The sequence below is a fragment of the Canis lupus genome, chromosome X (assembly GCF_003254725.2).
Source record: "Canis lupus dingo isolate Sandy chromosome X, ASM325472v2, whole genome shotgun sequence".
Lineage (NCBI taxonomy): Eukaryota > Metazoa > Chordata > Mammalia > Carnivora > Canidae > Canis > Canis lupus.
The window spans coordinates 117,738,429-117,756,091 of record NC_064281.1 but is presented as its reverse complement, the minus strand read 5'-3'; the positions used below and the strand labels follow the sequence as shown (position 1 = coordinate 117,756,091).

General features: G+C 46.7%; 1 protein-coding gene across 6 annotated transcripts in view; it reads right to left on the bottom strand.

Moving 5' to 3' along the window:
* The window catches only part of AFF2 (ALF transcription elongation factor 2), a 473,257-nt gene that overhangs the window by 25,849 nt on the left and 429,745 nt on the right, over positions 1 to 17,663 (bottom strand). For all 6 annotated transcript variants that reach the window (XM_025460809.3, XM_049107360.1, XM_049107359.1 and 3 more), the window contains 6 exons: positions 14,197 to 14,356; positions 11,231 to 12,238; positions 9,546 to 9,667; positions 5,811 to 6,030; positions 785 to 1,074; positions 168 to 231 (listed from right to left, as the gene is read on the bottom strand). In XM_025460809.3, coding sequence (XP_025316594.1) covers positions 168 to 231; positions 785 to 1,074; positions 5,811 to 6,030; positions 9,546 to 9,667; positions 11,231 to 12,238; positions 14,197 to 14,356 — 1,864 coding nt within the window. The remainder of the gene's footprint in view (positions 1 to 167; positions 232 to 784; positions 1,075 to 5,810; positions 6,031 to 9,545; positions 9,668 to 11,230; positions 12,239 to 14,196; positions 14,357 to 17,663) is intronic.

Genomic DNA, 17,663 nt, shown 5'->3' with positions numbered 1-17,663 from the left:
ATATGGCAAGAACTTGGGAACTCTGGGGTAAGGAATTAACTAGCCCCAATCTCCCTATGTTGGAGTAGCAATGAGGAAGTTTGACCCATTTGTAAAGTCAGCTAGCTCTGTTTCCCTTCAGAGCACAACAACACAATGGGAGGAACACTATGAGAGGGAAAACCTACCAGCGCATCAGCTTTGTGCTTGAGCTTCTTTGCCTCTTGCATGTAATAATCAGCGTTGTGAACCCTAAAGAAAAAAAAAAAAAACGGGCTCTTTCAACAACCAGCATCTCATCTATTCACTGAAAGAATGAAGAGCCACAAGTGGTTTTGCTTGAAATCCATCCTAATATAGAGCCTTCGAAAGGCTAGGTGAGTGCAATCATTCATAGAATCACCAACCTCAAAAGAAGCCTGGCAGTGGGATGTGAAGTACATGATGGCCCATTGGGATTAATAAGTGCCCCCTCCAACCCAACCATTCCACTGTGCAAATATTCAGTGGACCCCAATGAACTGAGCTGCTGCTAGCACACTCTCCAATCTGAGGACACAGATAAGAAAGGGGGACAAAGCGACCTAGAATGAAGCACCTGTCTTTGGAAATGGTCAAAGATCTTCATGACTACAATGGACCAAAAGACATGTCTTGGTGGGGACAGAGGTGCGTAGGGAGGAGGAGTTGCCACTGAGTTTTACTTTGAGTGGCATGTGCACAGTGCTAGAAAAACCAGACTGCCTGCACCCACCCCCATTCCCCACTCTCACACCGTGCCCATGATAATCTGGGGACAACATACGAGTCATCAAAGGTTAGCTTGGGTCTCCGGACGTTGGCAGTGCTACTGGACAGAAGAGGCAGGGCCGCCCAGGATGCCATCTCCAGGTGACTGCTGTCCATGAGGCCAGTAGTGATGGTAGAGGTGATGGTGGAAATGGTTGTGGTAGTGGTCGTGGTAGTGGCTGTGGCAGTGGTAGTTGCAGTGGCCGTGACAGTGGCGGTGACAATGGCAGTAGCAGTGACAGTGGCAATAGCAGTGTTGGTGACCGTGACGGTGGCAGAGGCTGTCTTTTTTGGAGTGTCTCCATCCTGGGAAAAAGGACAAACAGTTGCCATAAGGTCCAGCCTCTTGGAACATCTTTTCATATATACTTTGGATGCTGAGCACATTAGGAAACAAGGCAAGAGAAAGAAAACAATGCATACAGCTTGAGAATAAACAGGTGACCCTGGTATATCACCAGCTTTTGTTCTGTGATGACGCCAATCACCAAGCTAGTCAGGTGCTATGATTACATAAGCCTCATGATCCCATGAAGACAACCATTGGCAAATCTGGCAGGAGATGTAGGTGGGGAGAGGAGGGAAAGACATGGGAGGAAGGAGAGAGAAGACAGGGCAAGAGTGAGCATATGAGAGAGAGAGAGAGGGAGACAGAGAGAGAGGTAACCCTGATATCTATATTTTTGACAAGGGAACAGAAACTTTCACTAGGGTAAATAAAATACTCCAGTCACTCTGCAAAATATCAAATCCAGTGCAGCAAACCAGGCCTTATACCCTGGAAGCAAGGCTGAAGCTGCCCTTTTGTTCTTTCAGGCCTTGACTGAAGTCTGGCCATGTGAACATTACATGAGTGCCTCCTCATTTTGAAGTCTTGGGATGATAAAAGCTCATTTTGACCAGATCAAAGACCAAATGGGGGAAGAGGCTTCTGGGGTTCACTTGAACTGTCATTGCCATGGGAAGAATGGACTCCAGATGAAAAAAGTAGGTGGCAAGATCTGTACTTCTGTGACAGTGTGTGTCAGGAGACCACGGGCTGTGTTCACATGGTAGACTCCGCCCTCCCCACCTGGCAACAGTGGGGTGATCCTGATTGTTCTACCTCTGATCATGCTTGCCACTGCGCCTCCTCCTCCTTCTGCTCTTCTGAGTTGGTATCTCCCTAAGGTTGGTATCTCCTGAGGTTCATTCCTCAGATCTCTTCTTTCTTGACCTTGACAGGATCTGCTGATCCTGTATCTGTTGGCGCAGATCTGACAATACACAGATCACTGCCAAATGGAAACCTCAATCTTACCCTCTCTCTAAAGCCCCAGATGTGCGGTGATCACCGCTGGATCATTATCACCAAGATGGCACATTAACACCTTAAATTGCCCTGAAATCAAATTGATAACTAAATCAGTTTCCTCTTTCTGTTAATGGCAGGATGGTCTTCCCCATCCCTGAGGCTGGGTTTCTCCATGTCAGTAAGGGGGCTGTGGTCATCCCCGGGCTAGGAGCATTGGAACCAGTGTACTCCCCACCTTGCCTTCCATCTGAGCTGCTCTAATCAGCTCTGTGTATTGAAGTTCTGTAAATTCCTCCATGTCAAAAAAAAATGATAATGTTCCTAAAACTCTTTTGAAAAGAGCATCAAAATAAAGTGAATTTTACTGCTTTATTTCATCTTGAATTTCTTCCTCTCCATTACCCTTATCCAATCAATTACAGAGTCCTATTCATTGCATCTTCCCACTATTTCTCAGATCTGTCTCTTCCTCCTTTGAAGCCTCCAAGTGCAGATCCTTGTGGCTTCTGCCTGAGACCATCAACCTCGGGACTGGTCCCCCGACCTCTGAGCTAGCTTTCCCAATCCACTCTCAATCTGCTGCCGGCCAGCCTGAGCTTCTTACACAAAGCTCCATGCATCTCACCACCTTGCAACCAAACACAAACCCGAGGCTGAGCTCTTTGCTGGCCTCTAAGGTCCTCCCTGGTCTGGCATCAGCTTTCCACTTTATCTCCCACTACTCATTCCCATGGGCCTTCCCCCAAACTGAACACACTCCACTTTCTTCACTTTCTTGCTTTGGTTCATGTGGGGTCTTAGAGTTGAAAGAACTTCCCCTTCATGGCTTTTCTTTTTTCGCCTCGTGATAATTTTCTCTACTTTTTAATTAAAAAAAGAATTGTGGTAAAATGCACACGACTGGCGTATTTTACTCATCATCAAGTTTTTAAGGTTCATCCGTGTTGTAGCAAGGGGTCAGAATTTCCTTCCGTTTCAAAGCTGAATGATATTCCATTGTATGGACAGATCACATTTTGTTTAACCACCTCATTCATTTCTGAACTGGACTCATCTACTGAGGCCCAGATCAACAAATTGCCTTCTCGTCCAAGAAAGCCACCTCATGTTTACAGCCGGAAGTGCTTTAATTCCCCTTGGTCCCTTTAGAGATCTGAAATCTGTCTCAATCCCTCTCCATAACACCAATCAGCAGCCATTTTATATTGTGGGTTTTTTTGAGCACATGTCTCATTGCTGACCTTCGATTGAGAGCTCTCTGAACACGGGAGCCATCTCTGATTTATGACTTCACTACCTCACCCCATCCCCCTGCCCCACAGCCTCATGCTCCCAGTAATTTGCTGAGTGCATGCACTTATACCTGCCTTCATCAAAAGGGTCAGTTTATTTTTTTTTAAATTTTTATTTATTTATGATAGTCACAGAGAGAGAGAGGCGCAGAGACACAGGCAGAGGGAGAAGCAGGCTCCATGCACCGGGAGCCCGACGTGGGATTCGATCCCGGGTCTCCAGGATCGCGCCCTGGGCCAAAGGCAGGCGCCAAACTGCTGTGCCACCCAGGGATCCCAAAAGGGTCAGTTTAAAAACAGCAGCCAAATGTGACCATTTCTTACATCCACAAAAGTCTATCTTTTCTCCTTGATCCTGGATCTTCTGATTATCAGAAATTCTTATCACTGAGAGAAAGGTGGTGAGAGGCTAACACATCTAAAAATCGTTATGATGGACAGGGAGAAAACAGTTGACAAATCAGCATGGATTTTATTTGACCCAAACTCATAAAAACATCGAAGGTTTCTAAAACTCCCAAGCCAGCTCCATGTTTCTACTGCCAAAGTCAGATGGCTCAGACCAAACAGTGGAGTCAGCCCCAGACGGTCACACTCATCTCTATGGTCAAGATACATGTCAAGGACTCTGAAGTACTGCATCCACTGTGCACATAACACTCATGTCATCCCTGGTGAGTCTGACTGCAACCATGATCATGCAAGTTATATGAACATGTCCTCTGTCCATGCTCAGCCAACCACTGGGTCAAAAGACAAGACTTCATGCAAAAGTAGAATACAGAAGACACTGAGAACACAAGATTGAAAACACTTTGGGAGGTGGAAAAAGCCTTATCAATCATCTAGTCAAATCCACTCAGTTTATGGACTCGGAGAGGTTTCCTAATTTGCCCAAGGCCACAGAAAACCTGCTGCAGTTTTAGCACCGTGCACCAAGTCTCTTAACTCCCAAGCTAGGCCAAAAATGTACTCATCTTCCAGCTTCCAAGCCATTTATGAAAAGAAGAAGTGGCCAAAGAAGGGGCAATGGGAAGTCAGTCATGACTTCTCATGGAAGATTCCAGTGATTTCCTTAAGAAGGACAATCCCTTTCTAGGTGCAGATGTAACTGTATTTATTGGGTTTCCCTAGCAGCTTTTAGCTCTTGTAGAAATGACTTTGCAGATTCTTTTAAGCATTCCCACTGTCATGATCACAACTGTATTAAGCATCTAATTCTTTGTGCCAATGTACCAGGCACTGTACAGAGAATTGCCTAGGTATGGCATATGCCCTCCCAAAGCTCGTGGTAGAAAAGAGCCCCCATTGGAGTTTATAGTATTAATTACATTCAGTATGAAAAATGGGATTGATAGTATAATTACTGTTTAGAATAGATGGTTTAATTTCTAACAAAGTCAGCATTTTTAAATGTGAATGCAAATATTATGTGGGCGCACACACGCTCACATGCATACACACAATTTTGTATGGAAAATGACTATTTTATAATAGTACAATTTCTCTATACCAGTGATGAAATTTGCCTAGATATGCATGCCATGCCAGTCATTTCAGATGATGGAGGACTCCCCCTTGGAGTCCTTCAAGCTCAGAGGCCTCATGGCTTTTTATGGAGTGGCAAATTGGCACTCTTGGTTCAGAGTCCACCAGGTTGGCCTCAAGACATTCAAAAGCTCATTGATTTTCACATATTTGCTCTTTTATATTACACTTAAAGGAGACCAGATGCATATGGATGCTACATCTGCACATAGATGCATTTACATGGAAAAGCAGATGTATTTGCCATTAATATTCACTGGCGACACTTGGTTTGTGGCTTCTGTGCTTCAGGTACCTATACCTGAGACAGATGGAAAGATCAAGCGAATGTGGAAAGTGATACAAAGTCTCATTTTTCTATGCTAATGGTGCAGCAGTGCAGAAAATCCAAAGGGCTGGGTAATTCTCTAGTTGAGATTAGAACCACAGTTGTGTGGTTTTTAGCAACAGATTTATCTTTTAAATTCCAGCCTTTTGAGTCACTATTTTGAACTCCATTCACACCTGCTAAGCTGGGTGGTGGGAAGATGCATCTGGGAGTTCCAGCCCCAATTCAGTGACCTTAGGCAACCCCACCCCATCCATTTGTTCTTTCATTCACTAAATGATCAGTGCCTGCACACTGGGCCCAATGTTGTGATCACTATTTTGGAAGTGTCCCCACTATCGAGATATGAAAATATTGGACCAAAGGATGTCCAAAGCCCTGAGTCTCGACATAATAATCTGGATGAAAAATTCATCCTATGTTAGAATAATCAAGGTTTGAAATGATGCAGAATTTGTATATTTCTGTATACTTTTCTCTCTGCCTCTTCCTCTCAGCCCCTTGCAGTCACATCCAGTTAGACAAGCTGGGTCAACTCGTCTCTACCTGATGATTATAATATTTCTTCTGAGATGCTTACATTTACGGATATCCCTTTGAAAGTAGCACAGAATTTGCCTTCATTCCTCTTAGGTTTGGTAGAGGTGATATGTCCAACAATGGGGATGTTTTTGTCTTGACCAAAGGGGCCATTGCTGCCACTGTTTCTGCGGCGTGGAGGGTCCTCTGGCAGTGGGGAAAGTGGAGGAGGAAACAGCTTTTCTTCTTTCCTTCTATTCGCTCTCCTGGATGAATTGTTTCTGTGTAAACAAAAAGTGTAGAGTGTCACAAAGTTTTCCCTCCCCCTCATGCTTTTCTCCCCATGATGCTAGTACTTTCTCAGCTTAAGCACTATTTTAGTTGATGGTCCTTTACCTATGGTGAAGAGTATATATAAAAACACACGTTGACAGAGATACTGATAGAGAAATATTGCTATAAACAAATGCAAATATATGTATCCAAGAATAAACACATGTCTTTGAAGCAGAACTCCATGGTACATGTAGACGTCTAATGGAGGGTGCTACAGTGTGATACATGCAACCTTTCAAGATTCCTCTTAATTAGATTTTTATGGAAAATCCAATGCAGACTTTAATCCTGTCAATTTTTTTAGGACGGTCCCTACTTATTTTGCCCTAGGACTTTACTGCCTAATCACACAGTAAATGGTACAATAAACAATTAGTGGAGGGATATTTTCTTAAGAAATATTACACTTGTACATTTCTCAGCTATCAGTGACACACTAAATACGTCTGTGACCCACTGTGAACTGTCTGTTCAAAATGCTCTATGGCCACGCCAATGCGTAAGAAGCCCCTGACCTTAAGTTGTTCCACTGGAGTGCTGGTGCGCTCCACTTTACAGAACCCATTTGAAAACGATTTTGTCATATCGTCACAAGACATCTGTAGTCCTGGAAGTACTCCCGCACTTTCAGACTGATTTATCTGTCCATTAAATGGGTACCATCAAGGAGACAGAGACTTCAAATAAAACAGAACAACTAAAACTTTATGCTAGCTGCTTAACATGGTAATTGGGTCATGGATTTTCATTTTAGTTACTGTCTTAGCCTAATCAATGAAGATTACTTGAATTTTAATCTTTTCTTAGACAACTCTGGTTGCACTGTGCAGCCATTTACTTTCCATGATTATCGACTACAATTTTCAATAGCAAATTAAGTCAACAAGAATTTATGTTTTCCTCTTGGTCAATTTCAGTCAGTGTCTAGGAATATAGATTTGCAATATCTCAAGGCAACAAATCAAAGATGAACAAGCATTCCAGTGGCCTGATTTCCTGAAATGTTGGGAGTCAATGCAGTCTCCTTGTTCCCCTTCCACTGTGTTGCCCAAATTTGCCACTGTAATAACATTCACCATCTTCTTCATCTTTTGTTTCATAAACATGGCCCTACATCAATTTTTGTTCAAGCAGCAAAATATTTAAAAGCATTAGCTATTTCTGCCACTACCTTCATCAGTTCAGATTAATTAAGAAAAATATTTGCCAATGGATTTTAAAAAGTGCTTTGACATGTAGAACCAGTGTGTGTGTGTGTGTGTGTGTGTGTGTGTGTGTACTCAGCAGGGCCCTCCTGTTGGATGATGGAGGGCTGCAGCTGTCATAATCTGGCATGGCAATCTTTGCTGGGTTTAGAACATTCATTTAGAAAGGCAAATGCTGTCTCATACAAATTTCCAAGGTTTTCATTTGGAGGCTCAACAAGGCACAAAGGACTAGATGGCAATTGAGGAGAGGGTTTCCAAGAGAAGAGCCCTGAGAGGCTAGTCCTCACTTCATTCTCTCTCAGCTATGGAGATTTTTTTTACCATGGACTTAGGTTTGTTTGAGAAGCCTGAGAATCTGCTCCAGGCCCTTCCTGAATGAGGAATGCTACTAGGTAAACACTGCTTTTCTAATGACTACAATAGAAGAGAGACTGCAAAAACCATGAGTTAGAGACACCATTTTGTGAAGAACAAATTCAAATTATTAGATGTGTACTTAATGCTTGGTCTTGCCTCTTCCATGAGATGGGAGAAGCAACAGGTCCCTGGGCTGCTAAGGGAGACCAGCATTGGACATTGATGGCTGAGGCAACACCTCCTGCCTTTTCCCTGTGCCGTCAGGTGGCCTGAACTGGTCAAAGCCCAGGAACTGGGGACGTACAGCCACCACAGCCATGCCATTTAGTCAATCCTCCAGGGAAGGAGGAGGGCTGTGGTGATCCATGCGAGATCACTGGGGAAGGAACAGGCTTCCCCACAGGCCTGGCTCACTCATCAGCTTGGCCCACAGGAAGAACTACTACTCATTCTGAGAACTCTGAGTACGTGATGGGATGCTTCAAAGCAAAGTTATACCAGGGGTATAGACACGCTAAACAAAGAGCTATGGATCATCAGGGGAAGGGGTAGCTCAGGGCCTCAGTCTCCATATCATCCCAAGGGGCTACAGTGGGAATTGATCTTTTCCTAACTTTTATCTCAAAAACAAGAAGGATCTAAACTGTAAGCCAGGGGATCCCTGGGTGGCGCAGCGGTTTAGTGCCTGCCTTTGGCCCAGGGTGCGATCCTGGAGACCTGGGATCGAGTCCCACATCGGGCTCCCGGTGCATGGAGCCTGCTTCTCCCTCTGCCTATGTCTTTGCCTCTCTCTCTCTCTGTGACTATCATAAATAAATAAAAATTAAAAAAAAATAAATAAACTGTAAGCCAAAAATTTATTTCCAATGTCTTATCTGCGGTGGACTGGTACTAGAACAATGATGTTAAACAGGAATCTGGGAGCTCAACTGTCAGCAGCAGTTAGCCACATTGCCTCTGTGCTCTGGGCTGCTTATAGGCTCTGGAACTGGTCTTTGATGGAAGTAATCTCTAACAGTGAATAAATTTATGGAAAGAATTATCCAGACGGAACACTTCCAGCAGCCAATGTGACTGTTAATGAAGTGGTATTTCTAAGATGCAAGAACTTGGTCACAACACTTGGTAGCAACAGAGGCTGGGACCTCTCCAGGGAAGGCCGGGGCCATGTGAGTGTGGAGGGGCCTGGGTGGCCTCCCACCTGACTCTGGTACTTTACGCAAAGTGGGAGAGGCAGCGGATGTGCCAGCTGGTTGGAACTAACCAATGTACCCCCAGTCAGCTTTCCCTGACACACAACCCCCTCGGGGAGGACGACTCCCAGACATATCATCTCCTTGGCCTTCTCTAATGGGTCAGAGCCCCTTCCCCTGGGCTCTGGCAAGGCCAGGATGTACCTCCTAGTCCTCAAGCTCTGTACTGAGGTTAAGGAATAACACCAAAGTGGAAGCAGCAGTGGGTCATCGTGTCAAGACCAAGGGACTGCTTTCATTACCAACCACACTGGAAGTTGCCCAGAAGCCAGTGATCTGCTTTGAGTGACAGGTGTGGCTGGGCGCTGGCCCTTCTCAACTCCCTTACCCCATATACTCTCCCCTTTGTGCTAAAAGTTCTCTTTGGCTTATTTTGGTCCTCTGCATTAGTTGGAGTCAAGAAATCTTGCTATAAAGCTCATGGAGTCATGCAAAATCTGACAGCCTGCACTCCACCCTTTATCCCATGCTTGCAGGACTGATGGCCAGGGTCAGCTGTCAGGATGGGCTGGGCAACTCTTGTTTCCTTCCTTACCATTCCTCTGAAATAGGAACCCCCCAACCCCACCACCACCAAAAGGCTTCGAGATTTCTGAAGGGTCTGAGCAATCGGGGGGTGATATGAAGACAGGGAAAACTCACTCTTTAGCGTTGGGAGGCTTGTGGGGTGGGGCTGGTGAGATGCAGGGTGGCAGCAGGCAGATAGTGGTGGCCTCCTCCAGGCGTTGCTTCTTTTCAGGGATTTTCTCTGCAGTTTCTGTTGGCTTTAATGGGAAGAAAAATATAGAGCTTGAAATACATGGCACATGCAAACATTTAAAAACCATGAGCAAGGTAGACAGTTTGCTTCTATTTTAACTTCTAGATTAGCTAGGGGAGTTAAATGCACACCTTTGATCAGAAAGAAAAGCAATCAGCCCAGGAGCTGGCATCTGAGCAAGCTGTGCTGTGCTGTGAACCTCTGATTAAAGATTGGGGGGCACAGGAGTCTCCTACCCAAAGTAAAGAGAACCTATCATTTTCAGACCCTTCTTCCATCAACCATGCCCCCACAGATGAGTAGTAGAGAAACTACCACTGTAACCCTGAGGCACCTGGGTGGCTCAGTCGGTTAGGCATCTGCCTTTGGCCCAGGTCCTGATCCCAGGGTCCTGGGATCGAGTCCCATGTTGGGCTCCCTGCTCAGTGGGGAGTCTGCTTCTCCCTCTCTTTCTCTCTCTGCCCTTCTCTCTGCTTGTGCTCTCTCTCACTATCTCGCTCAAATAAATAAATAAACTGCTTAAAAAAACCCACTGCAACTCTAACACGGCATAAAAGCGTGCAAGTAGTGTGGGGTTTGTGGGTTACATATAAAGGTCACTTAAAGGGTCAACAACATGCAAGGCAAAAATGCATGTGCAAGGCATGCCTTCGCATGTGCTGGTTCTGAAGGTACGCTTTGGCCTCTGCTTGCACCACTGTCATCCCTGAGAGCAGGGAAATAGTGAGAAGCAGGAGCCCCAGACCTTCTTTGGCAGCTGTTAAAAGTAATATTACCCAAATATCACCATGAGATGCTGTTACTCCAAAAAAGTGCCCTGAGATCTGGAGATACAACAAAATGAGACTAATGTACTTGAAATGGAAGAGGCCATGCTGGATTTCCCCTTCTGATGAGAGTTTTCTGTTTTGTTTTTAAGTAAGCTCTGTACCCAATGTGGGGCTCGAACTCATGATGCCAAGACTGAGCGTTGTGTGCTCTACTGACCAAGCCAGCCAGGCACCCCTGCCCTTCTGCTGATAGTTTGTGACCCTAATGTCTTGCACTGAGGTTTCCACAAGTCGGGCCAACCACACAGCTCAGGGTGCCAGCAGGCTGGGCTGACTGTGCGTCTGCTAGGAGCTGGGGGCATCGAAGTGTAACTGGGGGGCAAGAATGCTGACGTGTGTCCGGACAAATTAAAAGGCATGTTGAGGCACTTGGGAGTACTGGGGTGCCCTGTTGGTGTGGGGTGGGGACTGTGGGGTGTGGCCCCGTGAGTCCTAGAAGCAGGAGCAGCTTAAGGAACTGATCCCAGGGACAGTCTCCACAGTCTTCTTTCCTACACATCATAACCCCTCATGTGCCATATAGGATACTCTTCACTTTGGCTGCCAAACCCTGACTATTCCTAACACCTCCTTCCCTGTCATGTCAAGTACTCCATTTCCCATGGAAAGCATCACTGCCTTCACCAGAAACTGCAAACCATTGCTGTTGACCTCCTTGCAAATGAGGCTCAAGATCAACTTGGGCAACTGAGAGCCACTGCTCGTGATCCCTTGGCCAACCCCGGGGCACAGCTCACCTTGTGCTTACGCTTGCCCTTAGGGATGGGTTTCTCTGTGGCCGCGGCAGCACTCTGGCGCTTGGGCTTGGACACGGTCTCCTTGTGGTCCGGCTTGGCCAGCGCTGCTGGCAGTGCGTGGTGGCCAGGTACTCTAGACAGCAGGCCAAGGTCAATCTTCACCCAGAGATTTTTCATATTCTCTTGATCTTGCAGAGGGGACAGAAGCTCGGGTTGCATGACAGGGATGGGTGAGAAAGCTGGCTCCTCATTACTGGTGGCTACACTGTTGTTGGTGCTGCTGCTGACTAAGGAGCCAAGGGTCAGGCTGGCACCACAGGCTTCCTTGGATTTGGCAGTATTGCCCCCAGGAGCAGTGCAAGGAGGCAGGACTTTGATCTGCAGGGTCTCTTCTTGATCTGTGTTGGAATCGGACGTGGATGAATCCGTTTCGATGAATTCCCGGGACTTTGGCACGATCTTGCCAGGCCCTCTATACTTCTTTTTCTCGGCAGCCACGGAAATGTTTGGCCTCGGTTCCTTCCTAGGGACTGGTTTGTGGGCAGTGGCTTTGTTGCGGCCTCTTGGTGGCTCAGGAGGCTCCACACTTTCTTTTTCTTTGGGGGTGCTGCTGGTAATATTTGGTTTGGGCCAGGTAAACTCATCAATGCTGGTATTCTTCTCGACTTTTTTGGGCTGTTTTTTTCCAATTGTCCTTTGAGAAGCTGTCTCAATGGTTGTCGACAACTTATGCTTCAAAGCCTTTGTTTCTGGAGTTTTCTGGGTAGGCCGTGGACGAGCTTTCTCCCTGATAAGACTGAGGAGAGGCCTCTCTTTGGGTTCAGCCAGGACCTGGCTGGGGTTTGTCTTCACTTTGACCTGGACTTCCATTGGCTGGATGATTGGAGGAGGCACAGAAAGCGTCTCCATGGGTGTTTCATTTTGGCCACAAATAAACGACTTGTTCTGGGATGTCACTTTGTTAAGCCATTTATCCAACTGCCACTTGTTAGTTGAGGGCGGCTCAGGCTGCAGATGAGAAACAACGGCAAGAAGGAATTTCACATGTTGGAAGGATCTGGATGGACTCTCAGTACACTGAGTGCTGATAAAAGCAGTGGATGTGAAGTGCCCATTCACACATTTAGAAGCATGCACACACACACACGGAATCTCAATTAATCAAATTATCCAGATAGACAAATACCCCGTAAACCAGCCCCAATCTACTTATTTCAATGAACTTCCACTCCTCTTCTGAAAACAGCCTCCACTCTGGCCAGGAAGGAAAGAATTATTCACAGAGAGTTTTCCCAGAGGGTGGGCATGGAGGCCTGGCAGGGAAACCTGTTTCCCAAATCCTCTGGTGGGACTCATTGCTCAACCTCTCACCAGGAGGCAGAGGTAATGATCTCGGGTCCCGAAAAGCAATGTAAGTGTGCCTCAAGTGTAATTCAAAAGGAAAGGCTTTCTATCTGCCAAAGTGCCAGTTTTTCCTGTGTGATGTAGTAGTTCACTGCAAAAAGAACAAGCCTTTTCTATTTTTACTGAAGGATGAAAAGATTTGACTTCCCCCAAACCACCTCACTTTCCTCGGTGTATGGGCAATAACCAATTTATGGGGACATGCACACAGACATTAGTGTCCGCTGTTAAGCCACGGAAATGAGGCGTACCATTCAGGTGCTTGATTCCCAACTCTGAATTCTGCCTGTTGAACTAAAAGAGCCATCATTTTTATTAGAACTGTTCTTCTTTTGAAAGCCAATCAGCTGAGGCTTATGGCACCAGCCAACAGAGGGTGAGAGAATTAAAAACACTTGAGTAGCTGTGATTCCAGCACACACAAAGCAATGCAGGCCAGGGTCGGGGAAATCGTGTTGGCTGGAGCTGTTGATCAGGGGCACCAGCTCTGCCAGTGCACTGACACTGGTTTCAGCCCTGGCTTGACCACTGTCTGCCTGGGAGATCTCGGGAAAGTTTTTTATTAACCTCTCAGAGTCTTATTCTCTAATCCATAAAATGGGGATGCTAATCGCAAGGACCCCAGAGAAGTGTTATGGGGAAAAAATAAAAAAGTGCAAGTCAAGAGCATCTCGCAGTGCCTGGCCCAGGGCCCGTGATCGAGCAGTGCTGGCTACGATTAACAGCCGATTAGCACTATTGCATTCTCCACTATTCCTCTCCGATTATTACAAACAAGTGTGCATGGAACCCTGGAGGGATCTGCTTGCTCCATGAGGTGCAGCCTTGGGGGCGCTGAGGAGTTATTCTGGACTCACAGAGGATGGGAGGAGAAGATAGCACCTTGTTTTTTTTTTTTTTTTTTTAAATTTTTTTATTTATTTATGATAGTCACAGAGAGAGAGAGAGAGGCAGAGACACAGGCAGAGGGAGAAGCAGGCTCCATGCACCGGGAGCCCGACGTGGGATCCGATCCCGGGTCTCCAGGATCGCGCCCTGGGCCAAAGGCAGGCGCTAAACCGCTGCGCCACCAGGGATCCCAGCACCTTGTTTTTTATTTCAAAAGTATATTTTTGGTATTGTAGGGAGCCGTGTTGAATGCTTTAGTGAATTATGATCAAATACATTTGGAGGATGCAAGTCGAAATTTGAAAACGCCATCCCATTTCTTGGGTCTTCATTGCCAAGTGGCAATTCATCACTTCGACATGGAGTACGAGGTGGTCTTGACTGGTTCTCTCAAAAGAGAAATCGCTAGCTCAGTTATCACTATTCCAGATTTACACATGAGGAGGCTGGAGGCTCGGAGGAGCTATGGGAGTCACCCAGCAAGAAATGTCTGCTTGTAGGAACTGTGCATGTACATGTTTTAGAGGGTGAAAAATGCTATCCGATGCTTAAATACTTCCTTGAAATCTTTCTTGTGTTGGAAGTGTGTGTGCTTGTGCGCACACGCACGTGCCCAGGAGGGCCACCCTGGGGACCTGCAAATTGCACTCTAGGCCCCCGGTCCCTTCACTCACCTCTGGAGTGGCCGCACGAGGCGCCTCATTGGATTCGCTGTCGGTGGTGCTGCTTTCAGTGTCTGAGTCTGACTCAGAGCTGCTCTCAGAGTCACTGGAGCTGCCAGATGCCCCACTGGCTGGCACCGCAGGTGGAGGCTGAGGTGTGGCCAGGAGTGGGCTGAAAGAAAATCACATCACTCATTGCCTCACTGCGTCTCAAATCAGCACATCAAGCCCCTCTCCCACCCCGTTCAGCACAAGGGCCTGTGATGTGTCAGGTCCCGGCAGAGCAGAGCACATCGTCCCATTCCACAGATGGGAAATGTGAGGCTCAGGAGGCGCCGGGTGTGGCCAAAGGTCAAATGATTCATTAGAACCCAGCCTGCGTGTGGCCAAGTTCCTTGGGTTCCACGACACTGCCGTCCCTCTTGGGAAAGCCCTGCCTCCCACATTGCACATGAAAACCTGAAGCCAAGGGCACATGCCTTCTGGACACAGATGCACATACCACAGACCCACTCGCAGCCTTAGATTCTTAACGATCCCAGGCTTTTTTGGCTAGGGTAAGTTTTCACTTTCTGGTGCCATTTAGTTGAGAAACCCAGAGGTTTGTCACGGGGCTGTGATCTCAGCTATACACACAGTACACTCCTCTCACCAAGGAGGGGGGATTCAACCCCCATTTAAGTGGAGGAAACTAAGTCCATAGGGAGAGAGGCTTGCTTCTGCCTCAGGCCTAGGCGGAGAAGTGAGCTAGGAACTCCAAGCACAGGGGCTGTGAAAAGCATATTCACTGCTGAGTACCAGCACCCAGCCCTGAAGGAACTAGAGTCCCATTTCTTGGCCTCCCTCACCCCAATTTTTGTGAACCCTTTGGAAAACACCTCTTACTGGGAGGGATGATCATAAAGGACTAAGCAAGTCTAAGGCTTGATTTCAAATCTGTAAAGCTGACCATGAAAGGCACTTGAAAATTGACACCACTTGCCAGTCTGTCTTTATTGATAATCTATAGTTTTCCTTACCAATCGTTTGCTCCCTGTGCCCGTGACAAATCAGCCTCCTGTGGTCCCACCTTCAAATGGCACCAAGAGGGTCTCCAAGGACCCCTTTGCTGAAGGCTTCTGGAAGCACAGAGCATTACTCCTTGCCTGCCCCCACCCCACTCTCTCAGCAGCGCCTATTTCTCTCCAACATTACAGCTCTTGCCTGCTAAGCTGGAGCTCTGCTCAGCTGCTGCTTGGGGAGGAACAGGTTCCCTTTTAAGGCAGCATGGCCCCCTAGTAAGTCCCTATCCGATGCAGAGAGCCTTTTCATGCCATGTGCCTTGCCCTCCCTAAAGACTGCTCCTTTAATCTCCCAGGTAGGTATTTTCTTTCATATAGCAAAGCTCATTTTAAAATGCTATCTGCTAAGTAAATGCTATCTGAAAGTACATTTCTCTGCCAAATACACCAAGAGATTAGGGGAAGCAGAGGAAATAGGGGACTGTATCCCCTGGGAAAGTGCACTCAGAGACGTGTGTGTGTGTGTGTGTGTGTGTGTGTGTGTATGTGCATGAGCACGTGCGTGCAAGCGTGTGTGTCCCCAATGGGGGGTGGGGGTGGGGTGGGGGTGGGGGGGCAGGGACCTACAACCCAGCACTCTCCTTCCCTGCGTTCTTTTTCAGGTCTCTCCTTAACGGCAGTGAAGATTCCATATTTATGCAAAATGCCCTCTAAATGTAATCAATTGTTTTTGTCTTTGGTTACTAAATAAAGACGGAGGGAACAGATTTAATGAGACCAATCCAGACATGATGCTAACTTGGCCTCAATTCCCCCCAAGAAACGTTTCCAGTCCGGCACGGAGCATCCATAGCCCTGAGCTGACTGGCTGCTGGACTGAGATAAAATCGAACTCATACTCACATTTATGATTTGCAAGTGAAAAGCGGCTTCCTAGTTTCTTTTCATATCTGTGCATTAATGTCTGGCTTCTCGCAAGACTCCGCTCATCCTAATATTACCAAACTCAAGTCTAGATTTACTTTGGAATATTTCTGGATAGTGTTTCCATTTACTGGATTATTTTTGAGCAACTGCTGTAAGAAACAAAACAATCCCAGGGATTATTCCCTTAAAGCTGAATGCATTGAGGTGATACACATGAAGCACAGACGTTTTATTGACCAGAATAAACGTATTCATCAGCTATACCACAATAAAGCTTCATGGGCTTAGCTGGAAACTTGTATGTGTGCATTTGTACACAGGTGTTCCTTATCCAAAGCCCTTTGCAGGGGAGAAGAATTTTGATGTTTGGATTTTTTAATTTTAACAACATGAATCTACCACAAACATATACCTCCAGTGGGATCTGGGGAAGCACCCCTTCGTAGGACTCGTTAATACTGCTACAGTAAGAGGTCAGGTTCTGTCATGAAATGAGTTTGTCCCAAAGTTCTAGAAAATGACAGCTCTCAGGACTTTCTCAATTTCATAATTGTGATTAAGGGATTGTGGATATGGACAGAAACCACATACAAAAAACAGACACTACATGTACATGTAAATGTAGACAGATATGGATATAAAATAAAGACTTTCAAAAGTCACAGTGACCTTAACCAAGACCCAATAAAATGAGACCTAAAATTATTTTCCCTAAGACTTCTTTTTTTTTCTGTTAAAGCTTTTATTTATTCATGGTGGAGACGAGACAGAGAGAGGGGCAGAGACACAGGCAGAGGGAGAAGCAGCTTCCCTGTGGGGAGCCCGATGCAAGACTCAGTCCCAGGACCCTGAGATCACACCCTGAGCCAGAGGCAGCCACTCAACCACTGAGCTCCCCAGGGGTCCCCTGTCCCTAAGACTTCTTACAGCTAAATCCATGGCCATGTTCTCAAGGAGGACCCCACAGCCAGTCAATGTGGACAATGTCCCCTTAAGGAAAATGTGTGTAAAAGGAATAGGAAGAGGTTCGCCAGCTTTTTGTATTCTGTCAATGAACATGGATACTGGGGGCCAAGGAGGATGATGGACTTGAATTCAGAGAGGGCACTAAGAGGACTCCAGCTGGGGGTCAAGGACATGCGCATCTTAATGAGAAAGAATTGCTTTCTCTGGGCAGCTGCACAGTTGGAAACGGGGCAGGGGTGGGGGGTGGTTGGGGGGGAGTAGAGCCAGCATTCCTGGGAGAGAATAAGAGTTGTTGAAAATGCAAGCAAAACTGCTCTCCCCAGTACCTCCCTCTGCCTCTATTATCCACCTGCTGTTCCTGAGCTGGCTGGAGGATCCAGCGGCACCCAGCCTGCTGAGGGATGTGAGGCCCATATTTGAGTCTCTCTGACCCTTGCTTCTCTGGGCTTACCCTGCACCCAGCTGCAGCAGCTCCTGGGGACAGAAAATGAACGCAAAACCAAAACATTGCCTTCCCCAGCAGTCCAGACATCAACAGGAGGATGACAGGCTTGGGGTCACATTCTTGTCTAGAAGCCACGGTGG